The sequence below is a fragment of the Anser cygnoides genome, chromosome 1 (genome assembly GCF_040182565.1).
Source record: "Anser cygnoides isolate HZ-2024a breed goose chromosome 1, Taihu_goose_T2T_genome, whole genome shotgun sequence".
NCBI classification, from domain to species: Eukaryota; Metazoa; Chordata; class Aves; order Anseriformes; family Anatidae; genus Anser; species Anser cygnoides.
In genome coordinates, this window is record NC_089873.1 from 157,028,085 (window position 1) to 157,040,992 (window position 12,908).

The 12,908-nt window shown below is 42.8% G+C and overlaps 1 protein-coding gene across 1 annotated transcript in view; it reads right to left on the reverse strand.

Annotated features, from left to right (window-relative positions):
- Positions 1 to 7,333, reverse strand: part of DNAJC3 (DnaJ heat shock protein family (Hsp40) member C3) — a 34,630-nt gene extending 27,297 nt beyond the window's left edge. Inside the window, exons 1-2 of the mRNA XM_013201621.3 lie at positions 7,176 to 7,333; positions 1,987 to 2,097 (exon numbers count right to left, since the gene is read on the reverse strand). Coding sequence (XP_013057075.2) covers positions 1,987 to 2,097; positions 7,176 to 7,257 — 193 coding nt within the window. The 5' untranslated portion in view covers positions 7,258 to 7,333. The remainder of the gene's footprint in view (positions 1 to 1,986; positions 2,098 to 7,175) is intronic.
- Positions 7,334 to 12,908: the final 5,575 nt, after the last annotated feature.

Below are 12,908 nucleotides of genomic sequence, written 5' to 3' on the forward strand. Positions count from 1 at the left end.
TCTAGCACTGGATATTAGGATATTATTGAATAACAACCTCCATGTTGTATGCACCTTGTACTTGATTTCTGTAATCAGAGTGTAAATTCAAATATTACTACCTTTAAGAGAAGGAAACAACTTAGTGTTAAGTCTTATTGCACATAACTCAATGCGTAGAGTACAACAAATCCAAAGATGAAGTTAAGGAACGTTATTCCTACACAGAGGAAGAAAGAAGATAGCAAAGAGCTAACCCAGAAAGCACATTTCAGCATCAGATAGTCATCCTTCTGACAGTCAGAAGTAACAGCAATGAACATCAATCAGCATTTACCCAGAGAGGTACACCTCGCAGAGGTGCCAGCAACTAGACAGAACTGAAGAGTTAAAAAATAAAACTGAAAAGAAGAAAGGGACAGCATCTTTCTTTAATACTAGATGTTAGTAAAAAAGAAAAACATGCTGGCTGAGGTGAGACAAAGAGACCGGTTTACCTCACTTTTTATGCTAGCACAGTATAGGCAAAAAAGGATTAGAGAAATTTCTTCTCCCCTCCTCTACAAGCACAGCAGGCAAATCCTGCTCAAACTCCTTTCAGAAAGGCAAGACATGAAGAGGAAAGAAGTGTGACGAAGGTTCAGGCTGTCAGGCTCAGAACAGCATCCAACTAAAAATCCCAGGAAGCTAACAACAGATGTGGTCATGCCGTAGTTCTGCTTTCTGCCAGCTGCTCGAGCACAGCTAGCCAGGCAGAGGATTTCATTCCTTGCGGGCACCTTGTTGCCCCACTTCCCCCTCTGCGACACCACCAGCACTGGCACGGCCACGCACTGAACTGGGCTGCTCAGCAAATCCATGTTAAAGCTTCCCGACCAATAATAAAGGAATAAACCACGCTGCTAACATTAGCTCTGCTCAGATCCCACGGGAGCGCTTTGGCAGCAACACAAGAGGCAAGAGGACGAAGAGAGCAGCTCCACAGAGGGAGGTTCTTCCAGGGCACGGCAAGAGAGGCTCCCTCCACTCTCCTTGCAGAAGAGGAGCTTATAAAACAAGGAGAAAACACTGATAGCTCGGAACCAGCAGTATTTCAATTACATTTTATTTTTAGACCAAGGCATAAATAGAAGTGCCTCAGTACAACTCATTACTGCGTAAGAACCCGGCGTTACTATTCTCACGGGGAGAACACCGCACTTGTATACACACACGTTATAACCCGTCCAGCAAGCCGAACAACAAAACACCCAACCGCCACCACCAAAAACGGGTAATTGAAGAACTGCAGTGTTAATGGACACTGCTCTTTACCGGTGCTGTCTGCCTCTGTGTTTCAATTCAAGGACTTGAACCATCGAACTTCCTTGAAAATTTATACACGTAGCATTTAACTTCTCAAATGGCTGCAAATGCAGAACACCACAATAGGAACTCGCTCACTTGCTGAGTGTAAGAGTGGGAGACAGATAATATACCCTTCGCTACCCGTCCAACGTGTCAAACTTGTAGCATCATTTCCATTGCGATACTACCCACTGCAAGACCGAAAAAAGAAAGTGAGACTATTTTTACTGCCGAGGTTGTGTGCTTTGTTTTATTTTAAGGTGTTGAAGAAGAAAGAATGGATAAATCCAGCCTTTCAAAACCAAAGATAAATTCTGATCTCGACGGGATTAGATACAGGGAGCACCTCATCAAACGGTGCTACAGTCAGTCAAATGTAATTGCTGCCATATAACTAGCTCGCAGAACAGCAGCGACTCAGCGTGTTCACGTATCGCGCAGTTCATTTAACAGCCTCTTTTATTAAAACCAAAGCATAAATATTCCACGGGAGCTCTGCTGGCTCCTGCTAAAGACCAAGCAGCTGCAAGAAGGTGCCCCAACTTTGGTGACTCATGGACTTGCAAGAAAGCAGGCTACGTAATGAAGCAAATGCTAGCATAAATACATAAATAAGCCAGAAACGTTTCATTGCAAATGTCACTTTCTTCAATTACATACCTATAGCCGCATGGAAGTGAGACAAAGCATCTGCTAGCTGTCCAGCAGCCAGTAACTTCTTTCCCATTTCAAGTTGTTTTTCTACTTCAGCATTTATTCCACATTCAGCTCCTTGAGGGGAAACAAGAATAATGCTCTGAATGGCCAGGTTATTATACCAAATAAATACAATAACACAACATACAAACATTGGTAGTGATAAGAGAAGCACAGGTGATGCCTTCCCATACTACAACAACGTGCAGCCTAAGGAAGTCTCAGCATGCCATCCCCTCCCCAAAAGGATGTCAGAGCAAAACTCCATGACCCTACTGATACCTCAGGACTCTACTGAGAGCTGTTGGCCACTTCAGGGCTTGGCTTATCTACTGCATTTTTGTCTCATCTTTATTATTTCCAAGGCAAAATGTTTCCAGAGAGCAAGCTTTGATATAAACAATTATTCTCTTTCCATTTAACTAGTAATATAAAACTTGTACTTGAGTGGTGTGTTTTAGAAGGGGCAGGTTTTTAGCTCAAAACTGATGAACTGCTGCTGTTCAACCACCAGGGAAAGACGACTGTCAACAAGGGAACACCTGATTTTAAGCCCATGCTGTACATACATTAAGTCAGCAACGGTGTTTTTTCATTTGTACTGCTTCCAGCATTCTTTAAATCACAATAATTTCACTATAACTTGTCAATTTGTGACTTAAAACATGCACGCTATAAACAGCTTTCTGACAGCACACATTATGCACGAATTTAAGCAAGGTCAATACATTAAAATCTTAAATAAATACACTGCCGTAGAAAGCAACGAACTACAATCACAAGGAAGCAATTTCTTTTACTCAGGTCTTGTATTGAAATCATCAGAAGTGAACTAGAGAGGGACTCTTCATCAGGGAGCGTAGCAATAAGACAAGGAGTAACGGTTTTAAACTGAGAGGGTAGGTTTAGATCGGATGTAAGGAAGAAATTCTTCACTGTAAGGATGGTGAGGCACTGGCACAGGCTGCCCAGAGAAGCTGTGGGTGCCCCATCCCTGGAGGTGCTCAAGGCCAGGCTGGATGGGGCTTTGGGCAACCTGGTCTGGTGGGAGGTGTCCCTGCCCATGGCAGGGGTTTGGGACTATGATCCTATGAATTAAATACAAAAATTCAGTAGCACTTTGAAGTTGGCTCTTAGTCTGCATGAAAACGTTACACTACCCAGACACATGAAAAGAAAGCATATCAGAACTCCTCACACTGAGAGGTGATTAAACAACAAAGTAGTATTTGTAATGAAGGAACAGTAACTTCTGATCACCAAGTCATCAACATTTTAGGCGTTTTCAGCATCCAAGATCTCGTTTTTATTTTCCCTTCCCATTCCTTAATACAGTTCCTAACTTTCAGTTCCACATTGTAAGAAAATTATTGAGCTGTCTCTACTAAAAGTGACAAAAATGTCCTCTGTATCCACTGAAAAAAGCTCTACCTCTTAAAAAAAATTGGTGATAAATCAAGTTATTGGATTCAAAGGCTTCAATTCAATTGTTTGCATTATATCTGTAACACCAAACAAATTTCCTTTTTTAAATTAATGGAAACAACTACAAAATAAACCCAAGTTTCCTTTTTTTTTTTGTTTAACTAGAGGAAATTAAAACAGTAATATTACTTATCATACAGCCCATTTGGGGAACTTATTAAAAATGCATTTTAAAATCCATTCTGGGTGTGTACAACACTGAACAAATATAAATAGCTTCACTGACAATATTGCAGAAGTATTTCTCGACAAGTTTCTCATAGGCAGTATTTGGTAGCTTTCGTGTGAATTTCTCATTTACAGGAAAAAATGGACACTTCGCCTTTTTTTCTAGCTTAAAGCTTTGATCACTGAGTCATCCAATGTCTTTTAAAATGCCAAAATAAACAGTAAGGCACAAACAAAAAACACACACGCCCTTGGAAAAACTCCAATTTTCCCTGGCTTCGGAAGCGTAGCAGCAACAAATCAGATATCAACCACAAGCAGGCTGAAATATTTCATATGAAATAACAAAATTTACCCCCAAAAATGAAACAAAAAAAAAAAATGAGCTTCATGCCTCCTGCCTCTCCCAACATATGAATATCTAAAGTCTCTCAGAAGTTGTGCATGTGGAGCTGGATGCTAGAAGGGGGCTGTAGGTTACTGAGGCACCTCCTGACCACCAAAACACAGCATTCAAGTTTCACAGCGTCTCGGGTTCCTTACGGAGCATCCACGTTTCACATTTAGTCACATCAGCGCTGCTCTAAGAATAGCTTCCACTACAGGATGTGCCTACAGCGTTCAGCGCCCTGCTTATGTGTTACGTTCGTAAGGCACGGCAGCCACACAACACAGCTGGCAGGAGAGATCTTTTCCCTTGAAAATACTGAAGACGACAACAGCAAATAAAGGAAATTAGTACAGTGGCTGTTAAGGGTTAATAAGCAGGAAAAATTTGACCCCACCCACTGCTGATCACCACAAATCAGTGAGGGATCTCCAGGAGCAGCCAGTGGCACCGTGAGCAGTGGCACGCACCACGACTACTGAGGAAGGTACAGACCTGATGGCCAGGCTGTTCACTCGCACAAACACAGCGCTTACTTTTTGGCAGCAGGCAGACAACGGCTCTAAAGCAACCACCCGTCGGCGGACAGCCGAGGGCTGCCAGCAGACACAGGAGCCAGGGCTGCTGCCGCTAAGGGACCGAGTGCCGTGCAGCCTATTTAGGTACCTACCCCCTGACCCCAGAGCAGAGGGGTCCACAAACCTGCTCCAGATAGCAACTGGTACCAGTGCTGACACCCTACAGGAAAGATAAACGGGTGTAGCCAACCTGTTCTTCCAGTTAAATGCACTCACTAAAATAAATGAGAGCTTCCTGGTAGGATTTCTGATTTATTACAGTAACTGCTGCTATTACGTGCTTACCAAACCACACGAACTCCCAGCCCCAGCATCAGTCTCACCCCTAAAGAAAGAAAGCCCTCTAACTTCAGAACTGCTTCAGGGTTTTACACTAATCTGTACATTCCCATCTTTCTCCCTACAGAATTTTCAACTTTTTTTTTTTCAATTTCATGCCCAAGCTAGGTAACAGGACTATGAAAATAAGACTGGGTACCAGAAACACAATTTTCAATGTCACGTTCTTCAAGGAAGAAACGTGCACGCCACTAAACTTAATCAAAAAGTGATCTGAACTTTTTTTTTATTATTATTTAAACAGAGGAGTTCAGTGATTGTTTTGTCACGTGAAGAGGCAGTCCTGCTTTTGGGATGGTTTTGATTAAAATGACCCTTCTGTAAGCATGTCGGCATGTTTTGCAGCAATAAGAATGAACAAAGGAAGAAGTGGACATGCAATCAGAGCTTCAGGGCTGATACAAAAAAGCTCACAAGCGGCCTCAGGGCACAGCAACCTTCCTCCTCCCCGTATCCAGCTGAAGTGTGTCCAGTTTCCATCCATGCAGTTTTTACTCCCTAAGTTTGCAACCAAAGTTCATAAATATAACAAAGCTAGGCAAACCAAAAAGCCAAGAGAAAACTCATTTCTTCCTCACAAAACTTGTGGAGAGATGAAAAAAACCTTTCCAAATTCAGGGCAGAAACACATGGGATAGGGGCAAGAAGGTTGGTGGGCTGACAGTAATGAACCGAGCGCCGTATACTTAGAACTCGTTTCTTCTTATTCTCCTTACTACCTTTCCTTCAGGGTGGAGAAGGGAAAGAGGAACAATATTTCTCTATCCTCCCCAGTTGCCTCTTTTTGCCTCTGTTTGTGTGGGTGAGCAGCCACGAAGGGGAAATGTTCCCAAGGGGCAACCTGTGCCAAATGGGAGCTCTTTGGCAGAAGTCAGGGTGCTCAAGGGGAAAGGATTCAGGAAACAGGACAGGAAGGGATGAACTGCAACTTCCCACGACACCTCGTATCCCAAAACATTTCTGACTGAACTCGTTTACTAGCCAGATACAACTCACATTCACAGATATTAACTGTACGGTACGAAGGTAATACAGGCTGTCATTGATCCACGAATCAGATGGCACAAGGCAGGCTTCCACAATCAAGACAGCAGGATGCAAATGTAAATGCAAATATTAATGCGTTTGAATTCAAAGACCAGTGATATTTTGGGGAAAAAACGTATTTGAAGTAGCATAAAATCCCTAAACCCCTTCAGTGCATTTCCTGGAAAATGAACTCATGAACTATAACATAAGTAAGTTCAGTAAATAACAGGTTATGGTTCTGGACCTTAACTTAGTACTTCACTCCAAAACATCTCTATTAAGTGGATGTTAAGAAAACACACCCCAAATTAGTAACGTGACTTTAGTATTCCACGTAGCCATTGACCTGTATACTTGAAATAGGTTGGCAACACGAAATGAAAAATCCTCAACAGCCACAATCTTTGACAACAGTGTTTCTCCTCTAACTTTACCAGAACGGACATCCAAAAAAGCAATTCAACACCACAGCATATACTCTTGGGCTACTGAGCATCTCTGCTACACTACGATCACGTTGCCTGTTGACCAGTTGATGCAATTAGTAGTTCAGTAATGAATTTTTAGTATAAAGGTCAGTCTGGAGATTTAATTCCGAGTACTGACAGCTTCAGTTCCACGTCAGCCTGCCACCACCAGCATGAAGACGTTTCTCAGGTTAAACTCTGACTGCCCGTGCAATTGCATGACCCAGTTAAGAAGTTAACAGGCGCCTGTGAACGCAGGTGTGCCTGCACAGGTGTTGCTGACAGCGTACTCTGAAAGGAAGCAAGGCCACGGGGGGTGCAGATAAGCTGCTGCCCCGAGCTTCAGATACCAATGGGGACACCAAGAGAAGGACCACAGGATCGTTAGGGGTGGGAGAGCCCTCCAAGATCACCTGGTCCAGCCATCCCCCTACCACCAATGTCACCCACTGAACCACGTCCCCAAGCACCACGTCCAACCTCTCCTTGAACACCCCCAGGGACGGTGACGCCACCACCTCCCTGGGCAACCCGTCCCAATGCCTGACTGCTCCTTCTGACAGAAATGTCTCCTCGCTTCCAGCCCGAACCTCCCCCGGCGCAACTCGAGGCCGCTCCCTCTGGTCCCGTCACTAGCTATCTGACAGAAAGGCCCGGCCGATAAGGCAGGCGGCCCTGCCCAGCCCGCCGGGCGCTCACCGTGGTACTGCAGGTCGAGGAGCACGATGAGAAAGGGCAGCGCGGGGCCCAGCCGCCCGGCCGAGGCGGCGGCGCACACCATGGCCGCCCCACGACCGCCGCGACACTGGCGGCGGAGCCCCGGCCTCGCGGCTCCGGCTCCGGCGGGGAGGGTCGTGGGCGCCGCTGATTGGCCCGCCGGGCGGAAGCGGCGCCACTGATTGGCCCGCGAGACGGAAGCAGCGCTGGGATGGCGGAGGGAGGTGAGGCCGATGGTGTCAGCGCGCATGCGCATTGTTGGCGGGGCGTATGTGTGGCTGGCAGCCGCACGCCCCTGCTGCCCTAACCTCGGCGGCGCATGCGCAGTAAGGCGGAGCGACGCCGCTGCGCACGGAGGGTTCCCTGACCTGAAATGGCCGCCTCCGGCCCTAGTCAGCCAGCCGCTCAATAAACTGCTTGTGTTCCCCAGCGCCTGTTGTTGTCGCTCCCTGACCGCTTCTTCCTGGGGTGGGGGGCTTCGTGCCTGTACCAAGCCACAGAGCAGGGGGAGGCAGTTCCTCCCCTCATGAATTCTAGAGTTCATACTACCAATTCTACTGTCGCTGTGTCACAATCCTATTTTTCGCTGAGGTGGAGCACAGCCAAAGCAGTCAGCGTGGCCACGGCTGTATGGTGACCTCCAGGCATGCCAAAATTATTTAGGGAATTCACCAAAATGCAGAAGAACTGGTGGTGTGACTTAGAGCACAGTATTCTCACATTAAAAGTTTATACTTGACCTGTAAACTTGTCATGATTTTAGCTGGGATAGAGTTAATTTTCTTTGTAGAGGCTTGTGTGGTGCTTTGTTCTGGATTTTTGATTAAAATAGCAGTGATAGCACGCATTTTTGGTTGTTGCAGAGCAGTGCTTGGCTGGAGCCAAGGACTTTGCAGCTTGTCACACCGCCCTGGCAGCAAGGAGGCAGGGGGTGCACCAGGAGCTGCCGTGAGACAGCCAGGACAGCTGGCCCAGGCTGGCCTGGCCAAAGGGATGTCCCAAACCATGTGGTGCCATGCTCAGCAATAAATTTAGGGTAAAGAAGGAGGAAGGGGGGACATTCAGACCAATGGCCTTTGTCTTCCCAAGAAACTGCTACACGTGATGAGCCCTGCCTTCATGGAAGCGGCTGAACACCTACCTGCTGATGGGAAGCAGCAAACGAACTCCTTGTTTGCCTCTGCTTGTGCACACGACTTTTGCTTTACTTGTTAAACTGTCTTTTTCTCAACCCATGAGTTCTCGCACTTTTACCTTTCCAATTCTCTCATCCACTTGAGAAGAGTGAGCGAGCAACTCTGTGGTGCTTAGCTTCCTGCTGGGGCTAAACCACAACAACCGCACACTGAAGGCAAAGCCTTTGTAAGATAGGTTGCCATCTAACAAGCATGCATTTGGAGACATCTTTAATTATTTTTTTTTTCATAACTAAAATACATACCTTCTTATTTACCACAGAAAAGCTAATAGTGTACGTGCCTAGACATTTGTTGTTTTAAGTTATCTGCTGTGTATTGTTGAATAAACAGTTCATGTTAGGGATGTGTTATATAATGTTATATGCCATCAATGTTCAAAAAAAATAATCATCTTTTTCTCATTAGAAGTCTGCCAAGCAAGAAACAAAGCTGAAGCTTGGAGTCTGATTCAGCAACCACAGAAATTTCTTTTTTCTTTCTGCAGGTACGTTCACATTACCCTTTTCACCCTGTGTGATATAATTCACAAGTTTTCCTGGAAGATCATAATGAGAAAAAGAAAAGTCAGTTAGCCCTCTTCAATATTTCGCACAGAAGATGATGCTTCAAAAGTGTCACCTTGAAATTTGACCAGCAGAAAGTATTCAGAAATAAGAACTCGCAATAATAGAAGTGATAGATGTGAAATGAATACTTGTGTGTCAGGTACGCCCTGCTTCTGTACAGCGTGGTGGGTACGCCCCGCTCCTTACTGGGCATAAGTCTTGTTCAGGCTTATAAGCCTCTGTAGGCGTCAATGTAATCACTCCTTGAACCAGCTCATTAACAATGGAGCCTCAGGAAGAGCTCGTTTCAGGAAACAACCCGATAAGGCATCTGAGCTTGACTGCGAGTCAATCATGACTACAATATGACTACGAGTCCATCATGACTACAGTATGACTACGATAAAGATCTAATAAATATGAAAGGCAAAGCCATCACGGCATCATTGCTCTGCTATCTACAGAAGGCGGTGAAGTCTGATACCGTCTCACTCTCCTGTTGAGCGTTGAGAGGGAAGATTGCACAACCTGATTCCTAAACAGATTGGCAGAAGACCTGAATCCTGGAAAATTACTGACCAAAAGACAACGGCCTTATAATCGTATGAATAGGGATCCCAAACAAGAACTCTTTGAGCTCTTCAGAGACCACAGCAGGCTGCACTCTCGATCTCCCCCTGAACTGGGACACTTCTCAGGGTATCCCTGAGAGGACGTGCATCTCAGAGCTGACTCCTCGAGGAACAATCTCATCTGTGGACCAATGCTGACATGGAAGTAAGGTGAGTAATTCACTCTAAGGGGGAGTTTCGGAAGCATGCGACTGGATTTAGAACTCCCCCTAGGACCCTACAGTAAGTCTCGGGTGAACCTTGCTGTTCAGGAATCTGTAAGTCACTGTTGCTATTGTAGCAAGTTTCTTTAGATCACTGTGTTAACTGACTGATACTTAGATGCTGATTAAGTGCTGTTAAAATCATATGATCTAACCTTGTTATTTGCTATAGAGATATATAATAAATCCTTAACTGCTGCAACATCAGAGTTGTGTAAAATCTAATTCCGCAACATGACGTTCTGAAGATGTCAGCATGAGGAAGAACACGACAACCCTAGCACTATGTGTAAGACAAAATAAAAAGGCTGAAACTGAACTAAGCAGAATATAATAACTGTTACAGTATTTTACCTGAGGGGGGGGAAAAAAAAAAGTATTAGACCAAAGCCAAATAAAATGAATATGACAAGGCAATTTATACCTCCAGCCCCCTACGATAACAAAAAATAATATCAAGGGTGAATGCCTACTCAACAGGTCCTTAATGTTAAACAAGATAAGGAAAAAAAAAATCTGGAGAAAACTCTGTACTTAATACTGGAGTTCCAGGCATAAAGGTTCAAGCATCAAATCCCTTAAAGCAAGATGAAAGTATTATGATGAATGCATCAAATGTGATTTTAAGCAGACAAGCTTGACAAGTATATATTTGAAGGTCAGTATTTCAGGCTGACATAGTAATGTAAAGAACAGTGTGTAACACTACAAAATAACATGCTCAAAGAGAAAGTATTTTTCATTGTCCCTCTGTGACAGAAATGTTGTCAGGTACTCAGATGCCAACACAGTAATTCTTGAAAGAGACTGTAAACCATGAAGGTACATTCTTGATGATCATCCATCCCAAAACATACATAATTTCAATATTAAGTATAAGCCTGGGACAAAAAAGTTCTACACATATTCCTGTGAGCAATCTCAGAAGCAGACAAGGAGAAAGACTTTGAAAGCACAAATGCATCTGACATGCCAACATTATTTTTTGGAATTTGGAAAATAGAAAAGCAACACAACTGTAATGCAATAAGTCTTTCAAAAGGATTAATCAGAATTAGACTCGTGCCAGAAACGTGTTTCTTCATCAGTCTTGAGTTTTGGAGGGAATGAGTGGATGGAAAAGATTACACTACCTTCGAAGACAGAAAGCCAAGGAATTTTCCTGAAGTTACTGCTGGTAATATATGTAGTAACAGCAGAGGGCGTCCATTAGCAAGGAATGACTTTTTAAGCTCCTCATCGCTTCTTACAGGATTGGTGAACTGAATGTGGTGACATACGGTGGATATCGTTAAGGTTTTATTAACTGAGAAACCTACATATATATATATATGTATATATATAATATATATATAATACCTTGTGTGTGTGTATGTAGCTATACATATATATAAAAGACAATACAGTGAGAAGTCTGGATTAGACACAACAGCGTACGAGGTACTGGAAGGACCCTGCTCATTACCTCTGAGCCAATATGGTTGGCGATAGGTTTTATTTAATAATCTTGTTTCCAGAAACACCCAAGCAAATCAAAACATTCCCTGATGTAGACAAAAGACGCAGTATAGCAGACCTTTATGCTATGTGCACAGTCTAGCATGTAAATATAGGAGGAGGCGAGAGGGGATGGTAACAGAGATGCTGTTCTCAGGGCTTCTTGTAAGAGAAGACCTCTCAGATGTTACACCTTGTTTTTTGTCTCATCTTGGTACATCCCCATCAAAAACATAGCTATGTTGGAGCTAAATGGAATAGCAGTGTACATCTATTTGAGTAGCTCTTTTTACATTTGGATTGGTATTTAAAAGAGGTGGCTTTAAGGAAATTCATTATTTATGGACTCATTTTGCAGTAAAAGGAAGCAGAAAGGCTCCTACAGACTGTGGTTCAGGATGAGTACTTAATTTAAGTTCTCTAAAATTGCACTTGGAAAAAACTTATCTTCATCCATAGACTTGAAAGGGGGCATTAGGGACCAGTCTTCTTTAGGGTAAGGTTAGTCTCTGTTAACACTTTCCCCTCCATACTGCCCTAACAAAATTCGACAAGTATGTCTTTGTCACATCTGTGATGGGAGAACCATTAGAACTACTTAGTCCAAGGTTGTGCTACAACCTTGTGTTAGAAGCTATATAAACATACTAGTTACTACCTGCTGTTTATGCTGCTATAAATATGATTTATGTAGGCCTTGAGTCTGCTTTATTCACTAAGCTATATTGCTATGGTTAATTATCAACAGGGGTGTAGGACAGAAGTTGAAAAGGGGAATTAGACATCAGTGCTTCCTTACAATTAAATTTATTTTCAATGTATTTTAATCAGGGGAATTATAGTATGCTTGTAATTTTTCTTACTAGCTATTGAAGCAACAACAAACTCCAAACATCTCCTAACGCAGTCACTATCTACCGCCTAACTTAACCTTCTCATAAGTGTTAAACAGGGAAGGGGATATTAGTAACTCCATATTATGCTTTACCTTGACATCTTTGTTTCCCAGTCAGAGTTAGATGAATAGCAGATACTTTTGTGGGCTTTGTTTTGAACAAGAAATATTACAGAAACAATTCAAATTCAAACTTAATTTAAAATTGAACAATTAAACTTAAGCAGTATTTTTCATGTGTTTTGATTTCAAAGAAAAACTCACTTTTGTTGATTTTGAGAGGGCGAAGGATTAACAGAAGGCAAAATATATGAAACATTACTACTCCTTTTAAAGCATTTTTTATTTTCATATCTTAAGGTGTAGAACACTTTAAAATAAAAAGGCTACTCTGAAATTAAAAGTGAAGAAATTTTGCTTTGAACATTAAAGTATTTTGACACTTCTTCACTATATTTGATCCTAGCTATATTTCAGAAATGCTGTATTTCTGAAATAAAACAACATTTTGAATATATATGGAATATTTTAACATTAATGAACTCTCTTTTTATTATTATTATTATTTTATTGAAACAACTTAGGAAATTCACCCTATTTTCATAACTAGTTTTGATTTCCTTGAAACTGTTTTTGGCTTACCTGTCATTTATTACAAATATTTTTCCAAGCTCAACTCCCAGTTTCAAACCTACATGACAACTCCAAACTATTTTAAGTGTTTCTCTTGAACATCTCCTTGAT